Source organism: Solanum stenotomum, chromosome 4 (genome assembly GCF_019186545.1).
Source record: "Solanum stenotomum isolate F172 chromosome 4, ASM1918654v1, whole genome shotgun sequence".
NCBI lineage: Eukaryota > Viridiplantae > Streptophyta > Magnoliopsida > Solanales > Solanaceae > Solanum > Solanum stenotomum.
The window spans coordinates 24,751,271-24,770,802 of NC_064285.1; the positions used below are offsets into that span (position 1 = coordinate 24,751,271).

The following is a 19,532-nucleotide window of genomic DNA, read 5'->3' on the forward strand; positions in this document are numbered from 1 at the left end:
ATATATATATATATATATATATATATATATATATATATATATATATATCATTTAATTAACCATAGTATATGATATGTATGTCAACTTCAATTTATAAATTTTATGATTTAAAATGTTTGATTTAGTATAAATATTGGATTCAAATAAAATTAGGAAAATTGTACAAAATAAAAGACATTTAAATCATATTAAATCTTATAGCTACATTTAGGGAAATTCTAATTCGCAATTATAGTTTCACTAAATTTTGCTATTAGCCTGATTTGTATAATTCGTCTTATTTGTATAAAATTCAGAATTTGTTTGATTCGGTTCCTGATTGTATAAGTCAAGAATTTTATGTATGATTACCCTAACTATTTGTATACGATTTATGAAAAATTGTTAATAAATTTCTCTGTTTGTATACTGGCAAACGAAATATACAAACGAAATTCTGAAAAAATTCTGACTATATAAATACAGAATTTGTATATATTTATCCTATTTATATATTCGCAAGAGAAATATAAGAACGGACAGAAATATGCAAACCACAGTCTTAATAGCAAATAGGTATAGGTATGGAGCACAATTATCAAAACTATAACTCAAAAGCCTTATTATGTCTATTTTATTTGCTATTTCTAAAATTTTTCTCAATAAAATTTTACTAAAACATCATGAGGCGGAGCAGATGTGAGTTTATGAGAATTCACTAGCTTTGACTTAAATTGTTAAAAAGTTAGTATTAAATAAGTATACGAAACAAATTGTGTTCTTAGTAAGCGTTTGACCATAGGATATTTTAAAAAAAAATTGATTATTTAAGTTTTGCAAATAAAACTCATCACTTAAATTTTGTAAAAAAATATGTTTGATGTGAAAAGATTATTTGTGTCATATAGGGGGATTAAAGAATAACTAGTTTACATTATATTATTGTTTATTTATTGACTAGCAGATATTTATAAAATTATACTCCTTTTTTTTTTTTTTGGTAGGTAAACATTTTATTTACCAAGTGAACGTTACAAACCAAAATTAGCCGGTATGGACATAAGCTCCATCCTTGCTAAACCAACATTTCATATCTGCTAGCTATGTCTATGGATAATTATTCAAATTGCATAATCTAGTAGCTATTCTAGGATACCTTATACCTCTCCCATGAATGTCTTGAATTATCTGTCTGATCAAGAAACCTGCTGCCTGTTGCTTTTGTTGAAAGATCGTAGCATTACGCTCTAACCATATATGATAAATGGTGCTAGCCATTGCCATTCTATACACAAGTGTCCTACTGCTTTTTCCTTTCATGTATTTTACTGCCCATTGTATCTCATTAATCCAATAAATTATACTCCCTTTATATTATTTTATGTGACATCTTTTTTTTTTCGTTCGTCCCAAAAAGAATGTTATCTTACTATAATTAAAAACCATTTAACTTTAAGATTTCCCTTTTACCCTTAATCAATCACAAAATATTCAAAAATTATTTTAAATTACAAGTTTTAAAAGTCTTTTTTTTCTTCTTAAATACTGTATCAAACTAAAAGGTGTCACATAAAATAAAACAGAAGGGGTATATATTTAAAAATTCATAATAATATATATCACAAATAAATATTTTTTTAAAAAAAATAAAACATGAATATATGTGATTTATCAATTCGACAAACGATTAGATAGGGCATATCAGTGCTTCTCTCTCTTTCTCTTTCCATTAAATTTGGTAGTCCACAGACAGAGTAGGAAAAGTGTGTTAACCTAGAGTGGAATAATAGTGTTTCTTCTTAGAGGCAAGAAAGAGAAAAGAAAGAAAATGGGAAGAGGAAGAGTAGAACTAAAGAGAATAGAGAACAAAATAAACAGGCAAGTAACTTTTGCTAAGAGAAGAAATGGTCTTCTTAAGAAAGCTTATGAGTTATCTATACTTTGTGATGCTGAAGTTGCTCTCATCATCTTCTCTAGCCGCGGAAAACTCTATGAGTTCTCTAGTGCTTCCAGGTCTTTATTCTCAACCCTATATATATGTTTTTGGTCTATACTTTTTTTGTGCGTGTTATCTTTATAATGACTTCATTAATTAACTCAAACCATATATCTCTCACCTCAATTATATATATGTTCGAGATCTGAATGTGTACGGACTCCATTTAGGTCTTCTACTTATATATACATACTAAATATAGATATATTTGTTAGATAAATCATCTACCTTTATTCTCAAGATCTACTAATCTTTTCTGTATATGTATAAGAAGATCCATCCATTAGGTTGTGAAATTCTATAAGTGGGGCCGAGTGTAGTCATCTGGTGGAAGGATAGAATATACGCAGACCTTACATGTTGTTTTTGAAAGATCCTCGATCTTTGTTTTTTCTTGAGGTATGTAAGTGGATTCATCTTTTTATCTAAAAAGAAAAAAAAAGTGTCTATTTGTTCATCTAATGGATTTTCCATGGTACCAATTATTCACTACACTGTTGAGATTTGATTAGCAGATGTGTCAACTTTTGTTTGATTCCCTAGAAGGGAGAAAAGGCTGCTTATGCAGGCAGGGTGTTAAAGATGATATTAATATCTGCAGTAATCAATAACAGAATATATTAACTTAATAAACTTGAAGGTAGTTAATTATCCAGCAGATAATCTTCTGTCTCACCGTACACTATATTTATTTGTAAGAATCAAGAAATGACAAATACAATTATTATTATATCATATAAGCATAAGAATTGTTATATCAAATATTACCAAACAAAACTTACTTCTATAACACATTTTATAAAGTAATAAATAAAAAACTGCATATATATACCTAAGAAATGTAACTCCCCCTCCCATAACAACAATTTATCAAAAATAAACCTTCTTTTTTGAATTTGGTAAATTAGTTTTCTATCCTTTTTAAGTATATATCTTTCTTTCTTATTTTCTTTTTATATTGGTAAAATTTTAATATTAGACATTATTTTGACATACTACGAATTTTTTGTGGTGCTTAATTATTTGATACATGTAATAAACCATATATTAGCGGTATAAATAAATGACAATGCATGTAGATAAAACTTATGTATGACATATTTTGTTTATATTATATATATATATATAAATTCACCTTTTTGGGGCAAACAATTCACTATTTAATATAGTATATATACATATGCCAGTATAAGATAATTGCAAGAAATAAAATTAAAACTAATCGAGTAAGTTGGAAAAAAATATTTATAAAGTATATGTATAATTTCTTGATCATGATACGACTACACAAATCTTATATTCAAACTAAAATGCAAGATCAATGGTGTTTTAAATAGGGTTTTACACAAAAATCAAGATTTAACAGTGATTTACGATGAGATAATGTAGCTTTTGTAAACAAGAAAACTACAAAAAATAAAAACAAAATGCAAAGACATTTTAAAGGATATAATAATGAAGATCAAAGGTAGAGAAGGGAAGATGCAGCAATATATATAATGAAGGTAACATGATAAAATAGTCTGAAACGAAACATTGTTTATATGATACTTATTTTAGTTAATTTAAAAAATAATGATACATTTTCATATTTGATAAATATTTAATGATACTTTCAACATTTTATCTATATTGGGTCCCTCTTATTTAACCAAAACCCCACAAAGATGTGCTCTTCGATCATTCAAAATTTATTTAGTTTAAGGATAGTATTAAAACATGCAAAGTTTTCTCATATATTTCTTAAATTTTGTATCCAATCATAATACGTCATATAAATTTGAATGAAGAGAGTAATACTTTAAAGCTTTATTTGATGACATGGTTGGAATCACAAAAAGCTAAAAGGCATAAGTTGGGTGTCATGTCCCCAGTCTACACATACTCAACAATAAAAGAACTTTTAAAAGTGAAGTTTCAACTCAATGTCTCAAAATAGATACTCGGAGCATTTTAAATAAAACATTCACTGGCCAAAAAAGGCAACTCAAGTCTTTAAACATTAAACACTGAAAATGAAAAAGACTCTTGAACTACTACTGTCTATTTATGAAGCCTCTAATACTGTGAGGGATGTTAGGACAAGACCACCGATCATCCTAACAAAACTGAAATAATAGAAATAAATAAGGGATTCTCTAGAAGCAAGGAGGCTCACCAAACAACTCTGGATTGCAAGTGGTATCAACGAAGCGCATGTTGATGACCCTGATTACTTGTATCTGTATCATGAAAGATGCAGGCCAAATGACGTCAGTACTACATGAAATGTAAAACATGACAGAAGCTTGAATTGGAACTGAAAAAACATATTCACCTCATCTCAACTCGAAGTACTCAAACTCAGAAATACTCAACTCAGTTCAATATAAAAGCAACAATAAAGATGCATTATAAAAAAAAAACTTTTAAAACTGTAAATTACAACTCAATGTATTTAAAAAAATACAATAATAACTCAGTTTGTATGTAAAGATATAAAATAACTCAATTTGAGAGATTCTCTAACTGACAACCATCACTATGAGCTATGTAATGATACAACATCTCGCCCACGCTGCTAGAACTGTCCTATACTTTGTCGGGGCATAGAACTCCTCAACTAAGTGGATCCACTAAGCTATGCTTAAAAAGCAATAAATAATCATTTAAAAAGTATGACCCTTTCTACCCACGTTGGCTACATGGTTTATGAGGACTTTGAGTTATTTGAACTTGTCCCAATATCGGTGCTCAATACTAATCCCAAAATATAACTCAGCTCATATATTTCAAAATATTTCCTCATCCTCAAACTTTGAGATTATTACTCAAAAGGTTTCTCTTAAAAGAGATAGTACTCAAAACTCCTCATGAACTCATTTGGAAATCAATGTTTCCTCTCATTTTAAATGTAAAAACATTTACTCTTGGGAATACTTAGTTTCCATAAATCATTTTGAAAAAAATGAACTCAACTCTACTCATCCTCATACTCAAGTACTCAAGTCTTAAAACAAGATTTAAAAGATTATAAAAGACTTCTCAAAATGACTCGAAAGAACTCTCAAGACTTTATTCCTAACTCTATCTTGAATTTGAATTATGAATTCAAGGGTTATGATTCATGTTACGAAGGATCTCTCGATGTTTAGATGTATTTTAGAGTAGCTAGAATCGGTAAGAGAGAAGGGATACATTTTAGAAGGACTTAGATATAGCAAACGACTGAAAAAGGGTGAGAGCAGGCGACCCTAGCGCACTGCTGGCGCGGGGCGCCAACCCCTAAACTTCAGAGACTCAAATATGGTGCACTGCTGGCGCGCCATGCCAAACCTTCTGGTGCATCTGGGGCGCGCCGCGCCAGCCCTTCCCAGGTTAATCCGATAATTTTTCCTCTCATTTTCTGATCATAATTCGTCTAGAATCGATTGATTTCCTCAAATTTTCCTTATATTCAATTACCCAATACAAGTACACGAGAATCTACTAAAAAACAACCCTCAAACTCATAACATTTATCTCAAGAACTCATCAAACTCATCATAGCAATTTAAGAATGAAACTTCAAGAAAACTCATCAAGAACTCAAATCATTCAACTTCAAGAATGAAATTACGAATAAAATCACATGATTGGTGCGTGGGTGAACGGACCCAACACTATGAGAACTCACATACCTCGATTTGGCGAAGCAAATGCTCGATTCACAAGAAATTTTGATCGTTCTTCCTTTTCTCTTCTTGAACTTCTCTCTAAAACCCTAAGTGTATTTAGGATTGTGAAAACTGACCCAAATCAGTTTAGACCCCTAAAATATTACTAAAAACGTTAAAGGCTGATGGGGTAAGGAAAAAACCAAAATACCCCTCATTAATTCGGATAACTTTCCTTAACTGGACAGACTAACTTCAAATGGTCATATCTCCCTCATCTGAACTCAAAACTTAGCAAACTCGGTGGTGTTGGAAAGAGGATTCGAAGACCTTTCATTTGATATCTTATGGGCCACCTAACTCATCGTGTAATGAAAGTTATGGTTATTTGAAGTTGACCCAAAACTCACAACTTAAGCTTAACTTGAGCAAATCTCAAATTGGCTCTTTCCAATTTAGTTCTTTCTAAATTGAACTCTTTGCTAAGGCAGGATGTTACATTGGGGTTGCTCAATGCATAGTTTTTGGCTTGTTTTAAGCATTTTAAAACTTATTTTAAGCACTTTCTCAACATTGCTAAACACGGTAAAAAGATAAATAATGTTTAAAAATTGATATGATCAGCTTAAAAGTCAACTCATATACCTTTGAAGTCAAAATCCCCAATTCGAGCTTTCAAATCACTTTCATTTTGTGGATGAAATTATACTGAAGTTGAATATATCACCATAGGGGGTTAGTAAATTAATACCTTTGATTATTTGGTAGAAATATGTATCTTAGATGATCCTAATGAGCTCCACTTTTAAAATGGGAAAAAACCTCATATGAAGTTCATCACTATTCATTATATATCACATTTATTCATTTTACGTGATCGCAATTAGGACCTCGCGATTGTGGGGTCTGATAGTTGACTAGTTGTCTCTGATATTGCAATTTCGACGCATGAGACACCAACAAAAAGTTTACAAATGTTCAAATATTGTGCCTAATTACCCTTAGTGTTGAGTTTTCAACAAGGCCTAAATAGGTATACAAAACTATGTCAATCTTCAAAACGCAAATCTAATTATATTTTAACAAGATTAGTGGTATACATCTTCCATGTTAACTCTTATTCATTCTTGAACAAACTAAGAATGTGCACCTAAGGTCTCAAACAACACTGGGTACTTTGTTTGTATGTCTTCCTTTGTCTCATAAGTCTCTCGTCTTCTCCTGTCGATGCTTCCTCTAAATACATTAATCAAAGGAAAAACTTTCGGCCTCAACTTGCAAACTTGTCTATCTAAAATTGTTAACGAAGTTTCTTCATAAGACAGACTCTCATTTCTTGAATGTTATAATCTGATATGCCATGACTATCATCTTGAACATACTTCTTAACCATCAAAAGATCCTAAACTAGATGCATGTCATGTTAGGAGACAAATTAAGCTTGTATATAACTACACCAACATGCTTTAGGATCTCATAAGATCCAATATACCTTAGGCTCAACTTTTTTTCTCAAACCTTTTTACACCTCTCATTGGTGATACTTTTAGAAGTACATACTTACCCTTCATAAACACATGGCATGTCTTTGCATATTAGTATAAGATTTCTGCCTAGCTAATTTATGATATCCAAAGTTGGCCCCGAATAATCTAGACCTTACTCCAAGGTCTGTTGTACTTACTCTAGGTCTAATAACTTAACATTGTCTGGTTCAAATCAAGGAAATAAAGAATGACATTGATGGACCATATAATGTCTCAAATAGTGTCATCTCAATACTACGTTGATAACTTTTATCGTAAGCAAACAAAAGCTAAAGGAAAATAATCGTCCTAATGACCTCCAAAGTATCGTCTAGAAATTAAATACTCTGTTAGATCGTCCATTAGTTTGTGAGTGAAATATTGTGCTAAGCTCGACTTGTGGACCCTACTTCTTATGGGAAAATTGCTGAAATTGGGAATCCCTATCTCAGATGATAAAACAAGTTATCCTTGCAAGTATATATATCGTGCCAAATAATACTCCACAAAATAAGTAGTCATGACTAGTATGAAATGCACAAACATGGTAATGTTTTCAACAACCATCAAAATTGAGTCATGCTTCTTCAACTGTGGCAAGTCTACCATGAAGTCCATTGTGATACGATGCCACTTCCACTCTAGAATAACCAAAGTTTGTGCTTTAGTGCTCACACTTGACCTGCTCATAGTTAAAGCAACTAAATACATGCTCTACTCTGAGATTCTTTATCCCTTCTCACTAATACTGTCACGCCCCGAGCCTACACTCTGGACGTAACTGGCACTCGAAAATCTTTGCTGGTTCCCAAGCGAATCCTTGGCCTGGCTCATTACTCAGCGGAAGACTTACTCAAGCAAAATGAAAACTCATGATGCAAAAATAACTTTAAAAAAAACTTAATTTAAACTCAACTCCAATAATTGTCTGAAAATAATTTAACAAGTATTAGTTAAATGTCTCATGAACTCAAAATATTACAACAACAAAGGGAATAATGATAGACTCCTCGGCTTCAAAACTATCTATGAAGCCTCTACTATTATAGAAGGATTATCAGGACAAGACACATGGCATCCTAACAAACTGAATGAAAAAGGGGAACCCTCCGAAAGCAAGGAGGCTCACCAAAGCTAATTGGAACTGCAAGTGGTATCAACAGAGTGTCTGTTGATGAACCTGAATACCTGTATCTGCATCATAAAAAGATGCGGGCCAAATTGCGTTAGTACATTGAATGTACGAGCATGTAAGGGAAATTCTAAAACCTAAACATAAGCTTGATCAACTAATAGAAAAGAAACATACTTACCTCTTCTCAAACTCACTCAACTCAACTCAAACTCTACTCAAGGATAGGATACTCAACTCAAAAATAAGATACTCAACTCAAAGATAAGATACTCAACTCGAAGATACTCGGCTCAAGGTACTCAACTCAAAGATACTCAAGGATAAAACAACAATAAAGGATGTCATATATGGAAAGCTTCTAAAACAACAGATAATAACTCAATTACATGTAGAATTACAATAACTTAATTGTATGTAAAAGTACAATACTAACTCTTATGTGGGAGATTTTCTAATCGACAACCATCACTATGAGCAATGTGATGATACAACGTCTCGCCCACGCTGCCCGAGTTGTCTTATACCTTGCCGGAGTATAGGACATCCTCAACTAAGTGGATCTACTAAGCTATGCTTAAAAAGCAATAAGGAATCATCTAAAAAGTATGACCCTTTACCCATGTTGGCATACATGGTTTATAGGGGTTGTGAGTTATCTGATCTCTCCCTCATGTCAGTGCTCAATACTACTCCCAATAATATATACTCATATGTTTAAAAACATAACTCTTCATCGATTTGAGATAATTACTAAAAAGATTCTCTTAAAAAAAATAGTGCTCAAAACTCATCATGAACTCATTTGGAAATCAATGTTTCCCCTCGTTTTAAATATAAAAAAATTTACTATGGGAATATTTAGTTCCCATATATTCATGTTAAAACAAATAAAACTCAACTCTCCTCATCCTCATACTCAAGTGCTCAAGTCTTAAAATAAATTATAACTAATTGTAAAAGACTTCTCAAAATAGTGTTCATGCCGAATTATGGACGTGAACGACTCAATTCAAGGTTTTCAAATAGAACTCAATACTTGGAACTCAACAACTCCAGAACTCAAGGACTCAATGATACCACTCATCTCAAGAATGCTTGACTCATAGGGTTCTTGCGGAATTATGGGCATGAACAACTCAACTCAATGACCTTCATGTATAACATATGGTAGTCCCATAATTAGGAATATAATCTCAAAAGGATAAGGAACTCAATAATCAAGAACTTAGAACTTGAAGATATTACTCCTCTCAAAGATACTCAATTTATGGAGTTTATGCGAAATTATGGGCATGAACAACTCGACTCAAGAATCTCAATAATAATGACTGATGAATACACTCTTCTCATTCTCATACTCACTTTCTTGAGTCTTGAAATAAATTATAAGTAATTGTAGAAGACTCCTCGAACAGACTCAGAATGACTCCCTCGAACTTTACTCTTAACTCTACCTTGAATTATGAATTATGACTTCAAGGATCATGATTAGGGTATATAGGATTTCTCAATGATTAGATGAAGTTTAGATAGTTGATGATAAGAAATGGGCGAAGACATAAACTGGGGAGCATGTGTGTGATGCGGATGAGGATTATTATTTTTGGTCGCGAAAATAAATTTTGGGACAGCGGAGTTCGTATCCTCTCCACGACATGGAGAGAGGTGCTCGAATGGGTATTGAAATATTGGAACGTCTCCGCGATGCGGACCTGGCGCATAATTTTGCCCGATCTTTTCTTCCTCTCCCAAACTCGATTCAGCTCATACTCACTGCAATTCTAAGGTCAAAATTCATGAATTCTTATAACCCAGAACAGTTTCAGCGAAATCCACACAAGGAACTATCAATTAACTCAACTCATTCGCAAACTCTTGCCTCAAGAACTTAAAACAACACTCCATTACCACTTAAATTCAAAAACTTTTCAAGAACTCAACAATTCAACATCAAGAATGAATTAATAGGTAAAAGATTACATGATTGGCGTGAGGGCAAACAAACTCAATACTATGGAAGCTTAAATACCTGGAAGAACAATGTTCTTGAAGAAACTTGAAGGCGAATCTTGGAAGATGAACCCTAGCCTTAGTGTTTCTTGAAGTTTCTTGAGCGTAGATATTTTGGAGTGAATAAGAGGGTGGGTTTGATTATGAAAACTGATTTTTCTACACGTTTAGGGCAACTTAGATGACTTCCTAAGGGTTTTTAGGACTACAATACCCTTAAAAAATAAATAAAATGAGCTGAAAGTCGGAATAATTTTCCAGCGGGCAGTGAGGTTCGTATTGGCTCCGTAGCGCGGACCCATCACGGACCTGCTACTAGGCTCGTGCGTATTTATTTAATCAGTTATAACTTTTTACTCAGAGCTTTGATTGAGGAAAAATTTGTGGCGTTGGAAAGAGGACTCGAAGACCTTCGATTTGATAGGTTAGGGCCACCCAATTTTTTATGTGCTAAAAGATATGGTTGATTGAAGTTGACCCTAAACTTAAGAAAATTGATGCGTGACTTGAACGAATTTCTCTCCAGTTCTTTTTGAAACTTGAGGTACTACATCTAGTGACCCTAACACCTAAGAAATATTAAAATTTTTTCAATAAAATCTTATTCACAAATGAAGAATGGTTAGAGTCTTAGCTCAAACATTTTAGAGTGTTACAAATACAATTGATGAATGTCTTGATACATCGTTGTAGTGCTAGGACAAATAGAATATCTCGAATTGTGTACCTCATCAAGTAACAAACGCCTCCACTCATCCATATGGGTACACACAAATGATCACCCTTGTAAATTAAAGTACCCCATTATTATCAATCATGAAGCTAAACTCTTTGTTATAATTCTTTACCAACTCGATCATCTTTGTTGTCGCAAAATCAAATTCTCTAATTAGAGATGTACTTTAAACTCTTGTGATTAGTATAGACGTCACATAGTCCACTATACAAGTCATAATGCCAAATCTTCAGACTCTAAATCATGTGTGAGATAAATATTCTGGTGATTCTTTAGTTGCCTCGAAGTATAGGCAATCATTTTTTTGTTATGTATCAAAATACACTCAAGGCCTATGCGTAAAATATCATAGTACAGTAAAATCTCACTAAATTAATACTCAATTAATTAATAAACTCTCTAAGATAATATTCTTCTCCGATCTCGATTTGGGTCAATGGAAAATATTACTCATTTCGATGTGTATCAAGTCCTAAAAGTTGTCTTGGAGATATCCTCTCTCTTGATCTTCAACTGATAATACTCATCTCTCAAATCAATCTTAGAAAGCACATCGTATCCTACAATTGCTCAAACAAATCTTTAATAATTGTTCTAAATGGTAAATTTGTTCTAATATGTAAAATAATACACATGCGCATAAAGTCAATGTGTTCAGAATTATGCCTTTCCATCTAAAAAAGTGAATATTTGACATTTTACAAGTTTTAAATGCAGCTTTTTTGCTTTAAAGATATGGTTAATTAGTATGAACGAAAACATTTATTTGCTTATTGTTCGACTGTTGGTAAGTACAAAATATTATTTTCAAAAATATATGTAGATAATCTATTTAAACACTATGGGGTAGGGGTGGGACAGGAGTGTCACGGTGGGAGCTATAGGGGTGAGGCTGGTAAAAACTATCAGTGTGGTATGTCAGTTATAGAACTTATTATTTTTTCTACCTCAATTTTCCTCATATTTAAAGAAGTTATTTTCCTAAAATAAAGTAAAAAATGTTTTCCTCCCTGCCAAACACACATATAAATTATAGGCATAATACATAAACATGATCCTTAACTTGGCTTCAACGGATAACTATGCCCTTCAACTTTGAGTGTGCACAAGTAGACATTTAACTTGTATAAAATTGGACAAGTAGACACACGTGTCTTACATGACATAATACACGTAGGATGCCACGTAGGACACATAATTGTGATGTAGGATGCCACGTAGAATGAATGTGTCTATTTGTTCAATTTTATACAAGTCTAAGTGCCTATTTGTGCACACCCAAAATTAAAGGTCATAGTTGTCAGCTAATGCTAAGTTAAGAGTCATGTTTATGTATTATGCCTAAATTATAATAGTGTTTTCCTTTTTGGTTCAGGTGATGATCCTTTTTCTATTTTACAACATATATGAAATGAAATAATTTGAGCATTGAACGTATCTAACCTATTTTTTAATTATTGTGATATGTAGAGTAGTGCAAAACCACAGAGATATCTCTTGATGCATTTCTATAATTGATATGAGATTATATATAATTCAACAGCAGCATGCATGTTGGGAAAATGACTAATAACTTATCTTTTATATAAAATTGTTGAAGCATGATGACAACACTTGAAAAGTATCAACAATGCAGTTATGCATCTTTGGACCCGATGCTACCCGTTAGTGATACTCAGGTATTGTTTTTCTACTTTATATTGTATATTTTAGCTATGATTATTTGATAAGCTATATATCTATAAAACTGTTATTATGATCTTACATGCTGACACAGTATGATTATAAGATAAATTTCATATATGCTCATATAATTATGCATTTTAATAGAAAAATCATAAAAGTTTACCCTATTTAGGTGGAACTGATTTAGTATTGTATTTACTACGTTTCTTTCAAGATATATATACTGTAGTTAAAAAAAAACAATTAAGTTGTTGTAAGTGATTATTTTAAACATTAAGTTGGTTCCACTTTATAGTGATTTTGATTATGTTTGGTGAATACTATTCTAATATTGCATAGAATTAGTTAAGAGATAGTATTTGAATTTTTTTTTTCCTAAAGACTAACAAAATACATGGAAAATACGTAAAGATAATTATGCTGGGAAGGTAATTCAAGTACAACATGGTTCCATACGTGACATATTTACACATATAGTGGAACCAAAAGAGCAATTTTCCCTAACATCATTTCCTAAATGTCACGCGCCTGATTCTTTTTTATGGACATGAAAATTCTTTTTTGATATGGGTGGCAGTGAAATTCGATTTTTCTACCTGCTTTGATATTATGTTGAACCGTGTGATTATCTCATTTAAAAATTTAAGCTATTAAAGAGAGTATATTTTTATTAATTAATTGTATTTCTCAACGCTTTTTTCTTTCAACAGATGAACTACAATGAGTATGTGAGGCTAAAAGCTAGAGTTGAGCTCCTTCAACGTTCTCAAAGGTAAGATATTAGTTAGAGTTGCCAATATGGGCTAGGCCCGTTGGGCCGGCTTGGCCTAACCCGTGATAGGATAGGGCTGTGCTATGATTTTTAGAGCCCATTTATGAAAAGGGCTTTTTAGCCCGGCCTGAATAAGTCTGTCGATTTGTGGGGCTTGAGAAATATGGATAGGGTCGGCCCGTGAGTCAAATAAAAATTAATTAAAAAATAAAAATAAAATTGAGTATTAAAAATAACAAGAGTCTACACTCAAAATCTGTTTAAAGTTTGAAATATTACAATTAAAATACAAATTATGTTTATAAAATATGTACTGCATAAAATAAAATTTCTAGGTGAATTACTACATAGGCAATAGCCTATGGAATATTATCACAGTTTTTGTGTTTTATTATGATTATTGGAAAACAATTAGGTTAATATTTCTATTTAGCTATTTATGTTTTTACTTGAAATCAAACTTAATAAAATTATATAGATAATTTTATTTGTGTATTTGATTAACAAGTAGTAACACTAGTCGATATTTATGATACTATTTTTAAATTATAATTTAATTAAAATTTTTTATAAAAAATAAACTTTTAAGAAAAGAGGGCTAGCCCGGCAAAGCCTGTAGCCACACAATTATGGGCTGGACCGACCATTTTCTGGCTCACATAAAAAATGGGCTAGCCCGACTTGGCCCGTCAAATTGCAAAGCCTGTATGGATTAACCCGAATAGGGTGGGCCAACCCATATTGTCAGCTCTAATATTAGTGATGTAATTAAATCACCCTGAAAGTCTATTTGTGAAAAATAATTTTAGTTAGCTTTACATAGGTTGTTGATTTGTGAATATTATTATGGCTTTAATAGAAATATTCTTGGAGAGGATTTGGGCACACTAAACTCGAAAGAACTTGAGCAACTTGAGCATCAATTGGATGCGTCTTTGAAGAAAATTAGATCAAAGAAGGTATATCGAAATACTTCAACTTAAATATTGTAAGGATTTAATGGCATGTGTCACGCTTATCTATTCTTTAGTCACAACCTGTCCTTAACAATGTGCCATGCGCCATCGATAGTCATCTTTGTCTTTTTGTGTGTCTGAGTGGGACCTTTCCTCGTAAATTTTCTTCTTTGAGGCATGCTTAGGGGGTGAGATTTTCCTCTTCAATGGTATGGTACCAGAACGATATTTTTCGTACACAGATTTGAGAGCATTTAGCTAGCCTATATCTCCATTTCCGCTTTTCTTGCTCCACCAATAAACTTCTGTAGCAATAATAGGTCATGTGTTAGCATCTTTGGAAGTGGTGATATGATAAACACAAGCATACACACATTAGTTTGACTTGATACAAAGTTTAAGAAAGAGAAAGACTAATACCTGGTGAGAGGGTCTTTTGGCTTCCTCTAGCTAGGTCATGTGAAGCTTAGCTTGCTTTAGCAGTCATGTGATTTTAAAATTCGTGATCTAAAATACGTAATAGAAGTTTGCATGGCTAAAAATAATTTCATTAAGAAAAAATATAAAAATGTATCATTCTTTTTTGGACTGACTACAAAGAAAAGATGGAGGAGTATGATTTTGGTGTAAAGTTCAGTTTCCAACAATCAGTTATAATGTGTAAGTGCACACTTTGTCAGACTCAATCTATGCTGGATCAGCTGGCAGACCTTCAAGAAAAGGTACACTACCTTAACATCACAAAATTCATTTATATATCCCATCAAAAGCATATCATAAAATTCTAATATATAAATATATTAGGAGCAAATGCTGGAAGAAGCAAATAAACAACTTAGACACAAGGTACGTATATATGTGTTAATTAATTAAGTTGTTTCTGTATTTTTAATAAATAATTGTTTGTGATCAGCTGGAAGAAAAAGCAGCTAGAATTCCACTTGGATTGTCATGGGGAAATAATGGAGGACAAACAATGGAATACAATCAACTCCCTCCACAAACTGCACAACCTTTCTTTCAACCTCTCGGTTTGAATTCTTCATCTCCTCAATTCGGGTACGTAAAACTCCTTCTGTCCCATTCCTATTTTATATGACTTAATTTGACTTGACACGGAATTTAAGAAAAAAAGAAAGAAAGAAAGACTTGTCTAATATATATGTGTGTGTGTGTGGCTGTACTAAATGAGTATGTTAAAGTTAAATTATTACATAATATAGAAATGCGTCGTTCTTTTTGAAACTGACTAAAAAGCTAGAAAGTAAGTCATATCAACTGGGACAGAGGAAATAATTGTTTCATATGGAAAGCTTAGGAAGCTTCTCACTATGTCAGTGAGAATCCGTTTCTTCAATGAACTGTGGTTTGGTGAAAATCATGCTTTATAGTACAAATTTTCCACTGATTAGCAGTGAGAAAAATACTTGTTTTTAGTAGTATGAGGAGAGGATAGTCCGCATAGATAATCCTTAACTTTGTGGATAAATAAACTGTTTTCGATAGATAAATATCGTCTCAAAATAAAAAAAATCCGAAGCGTGATTGCAAGAAAAGAATAATATGTATGCTGGAAATATCTATAATACACTCATATTTATTGCTGTCCATGCAGATACAATCCAAATATGGGTGCAAATCATGAGGTTAATGCAGCAACAACTGCTCATAATATTAATGGATTCATTCCAGGGTGGATGCTGTAATGGATTAACATAGTAATTTGTTATCCCTTTTTCTTCTTGCATTGTATGAACTAATATAATATAATTAATCTTGTTTTTGGGGTGACCACTAATCTGTATTTAGCAACTCATAATTATTGTTGAAGTAGTGAGGAGAATAATTCACTCAACTTGTTATAAAAATAACAACTGCCGGCCCCATCTCAACTATGCAAAAACATCTAAATGCTGTGTAATTTTTGCATGACATCTTGGAATTGATCTCTCTCTCTCTCTATATATATATATAGGCAATATTTTTGTTTATCATTTAGTCCAAGTTTCATTACATGCAGGGTTAAGATTAGTGATGCTTGTTTTGTGATGTTAACAAATATTATTCAGTGTATAGAATTGTAGCATATCCTTTGAGAATTAATCTATTGTGATTCTCTATATGGACGTGTATACAGAGTTAACCTTGTTGAATATAATAAATGGTTACTTTTGATGTTTCACAAATAACTATACAACAATCATATCGGTTATGCGACTAACATAATTGCAAAAGTGTTGTGCAAATACTGAAAGAATGTATATGAGAACAATTAATTAAATAATCATAGTAGAAAAAAGATAAAATAATGAAAAATAGAGTTCACTGAATTCACAGTGTCATGTTATTAAGGAAATTATTTCCCTCAAGCATTCCAAGTTATGGAATATATCCGCACACGATAGAACAATTTATTTCAGCAAAATAGCGCTAATCCAAATTTTGAAAAACTTCTAAAAACATTTATAATTCATATCATTACTTTTTAAAATATAAATATCTCATATAACGATTATTCTCTTAAACATAAAATTTATCATTACTTCAAATGAATTCCTACTTTACCATTTACATTCACCAAATTCATTATTTTTTTTTATCAAATTTATTAACCAACAAAATTTATTACTACACCATTCAAATGAACTAATTACCCACTCCAATTAACCTCTTCCAAGCATCAACCGGAGATTGAAAGTAGGAATTAAGTTTGCAACCTTAACCCTTAAGTTAACCCCATGGTAATTAAACCAAATTCATGTATGAATAACAACAAAACATAGCATAATACAATACCCACTATATTAAATCAACATCGATCCTGCCTCATTGAGCACCCCTAGATCTTGGAATTTTAGCTACCCATCACAAAAAGTAAAGAGATTATACCTTCTATGAAAGTAGCCATGGGTTACTTGAAATCAATCAATTACAAGTAAACGCACTTTGGATTCAACTTCAATTTATCAAGTTCAAACTTCAAGTTGTAAAACCCCAAAAACTAGAAAAGTGTTCTTCAAAGGTAAAGTGTTCTAAAATCTCTCAACTGTCCTCTCCAAAGAGAACTTTCGAAACTCAAAACGTAACTTAAAAAATATGTATCCTTTGAGCTATTTATACTTTCCCAAAATCCATTTTGCGACTGAATCAGTGACATTAGTTGGGGTCTCCAAAGCTGTTCGGGGAATCACCCTTCTCCCCTCAGCTCACCTTATAATGCTCTAGGCTTCATGTGTTTGAACCTCAGTTAGAGAACTCGATTGAGTCAGCCTTTCACCTTCGGTGAATTGTCGATTACCACTTTCGTTCACCTTTTGAGCATTCAATATTTGCTTTGCACACTGTCTCTTTGGGCGATTTGCGTGAGGATCGTCGTTCTCATTCGGCACATCACCATCTCTACTGGAGTCCGCCGACCATCTTTGATGGACAAAAGTACTATGCACTATTAATTTGGCCGAGGTTGTGCTCAGTTGGCGATCCTCCCTTCTTGTTAGGCCATTAACAATGTTTATTTTGTACTTCTTTTTGTATTTTTGGTCATTCTTTCGAACATCAGTATGTGCCTTGTCCAATTGCCTTTAGCTGCAACTAATCAACATTATATTAGAATAGGACAAAATTAGGCATTCATGAGGACATTAATAATTGAGCTAAATGAACCTTAAATGAGTGCAAATCTACCACTCATCATGTTGGTCCTTACAAAATTGTAAGACGGTAAGGTGGCCTATAAGCTGGATTTACCTACAAAATTGGCATCAACTCATGAAGTGTTTCATATGTGCTTATTGAAGAAACTTATTGGTGATGATCCGACTTTAGTTGTGCCTTTAGAGATTATTGGTGTGAGATATTCTCTTACGAAGAGGTCCTAGTCGAAATTCGTTCCTATCACATTTTTAAATTGAGAAACAAGGAAGTCACTTAAGTGAAAGTCCTTTAGAGGAATCAGTTAGCTAAGGGAGCTATTTGGGAAGCAGAATTATATATGATAGCCAAGTACCCCCTACATCTTTCCGTCCATTTTAGTTACAATGTGAGCTAATAGTTCCTCCTTAGCAATTCCATTCAACTCTATATCTTTCGGTTATTTCCCATGTCTTAGTCTTCCTGCATGTTTATGAAACTAGATCAGTCATCATGTATCAGTCTGAAATCAGTCACTCCTCCAATTGTCAATGTTTGGTTTCTAGTATTGAGATTACATTCCTTTCCCTACTCTTTACAAGTTAGTTAGGCTTTTTTATAGGATGAATGTTCCCTAGGGATGATATTGTAACGCCCCAAAAGTTCTAAAGTTCAGATCACGGGAGTTCAGAAATTGAAGTCTGCAAAAAAGTTGAGTTTTACGGACTCAATCTACGAGCCATAGAAGGAACCACAGACTGTATATAGGACCCGTATATCAACTTAAGAAAGCAAGGATTTTAGCCTAAGTTTGACGGAAGATGTTTATGGGTCGTAAAATGGACTACAAATAAGGTCCCATGACATAAACTCTTGGAACTTCGGTTTAGCGTGACATTACGCTCATTGTTTATGGTCCATATGTGAAAGCACATACCATAGACATGTCTCATAAATGGAACTTCAGAGATTAAAAAATGGAATGATTTCCACGAGAGGTATCTACGGCCCATAGATCAATCAACGGACCGTAGATGGTCTCTTGAAAGTTGTCGATGTTGATTTTCTTTCAAGGTTATTTTGGTATTTTTCCACTCTTTTAGTTTCTATACTATGTTGTTTTAGCCTATATTAACTGAGATTAATGGAAATTTCTTTACCTAACCCTCCTCATTCATGCCTAATACCCAAAAATAAAATTCATTACGCTCAAGTTTCCACTTAAGCAAGAACTAGGGTTCTTCACCTTCAAGCTCCAGTTCAAGAAATCAAGCTAGGGCTTCCATTTCAGGTATGTGGAATATCATCAATGGGTATCCTTTAACTCATTGAGTCCTTAAGTAAATCTAATATTTCACTTAATGATTTCTACAAAAATTAGGGTTCTCATGTAAAGTATGATTTTTCATTATCTAATTTATCATTCTTCTTCATGAATAGTTTAATTATGTGATTTCATCTCTAAATTCAA

General features: G+C 32.5%; 1 protein-coding gene across 1 annotated transcript; it reads left to right on the forward strand.

The window, feature by feature from the left end:
• Positions 1-1,801: 1,801 nt before the first annotated feature.
• Positions 1,802-16,330, forward strand: LOC125861886 (MADS-box protein J2). Its single transcript, XM_049541796.1, has 8 exons — positions 1,802-1,992; positions 12,618-12,696; positions 13,414-13,475; positions 14,335-14,434; positions 15,112-15,153; positions 15,236-15,277; positions 15,345-15,490; positions 16,047-16,330. The coding sequence occupies exons 1-8, from the start codon at positions 1,808-1,810 to the stop codon at positions 16,135-16,137; spliced, it is 747 nt and encodes a 248-aa protein (XP_049397753.1). The 5' UTR covers positions 1,802-1,807; the 3' UTR covers positions 16,138-16,330.
• Positions 16,331-19,532: the final 3,202 nt, after the last annotated feature.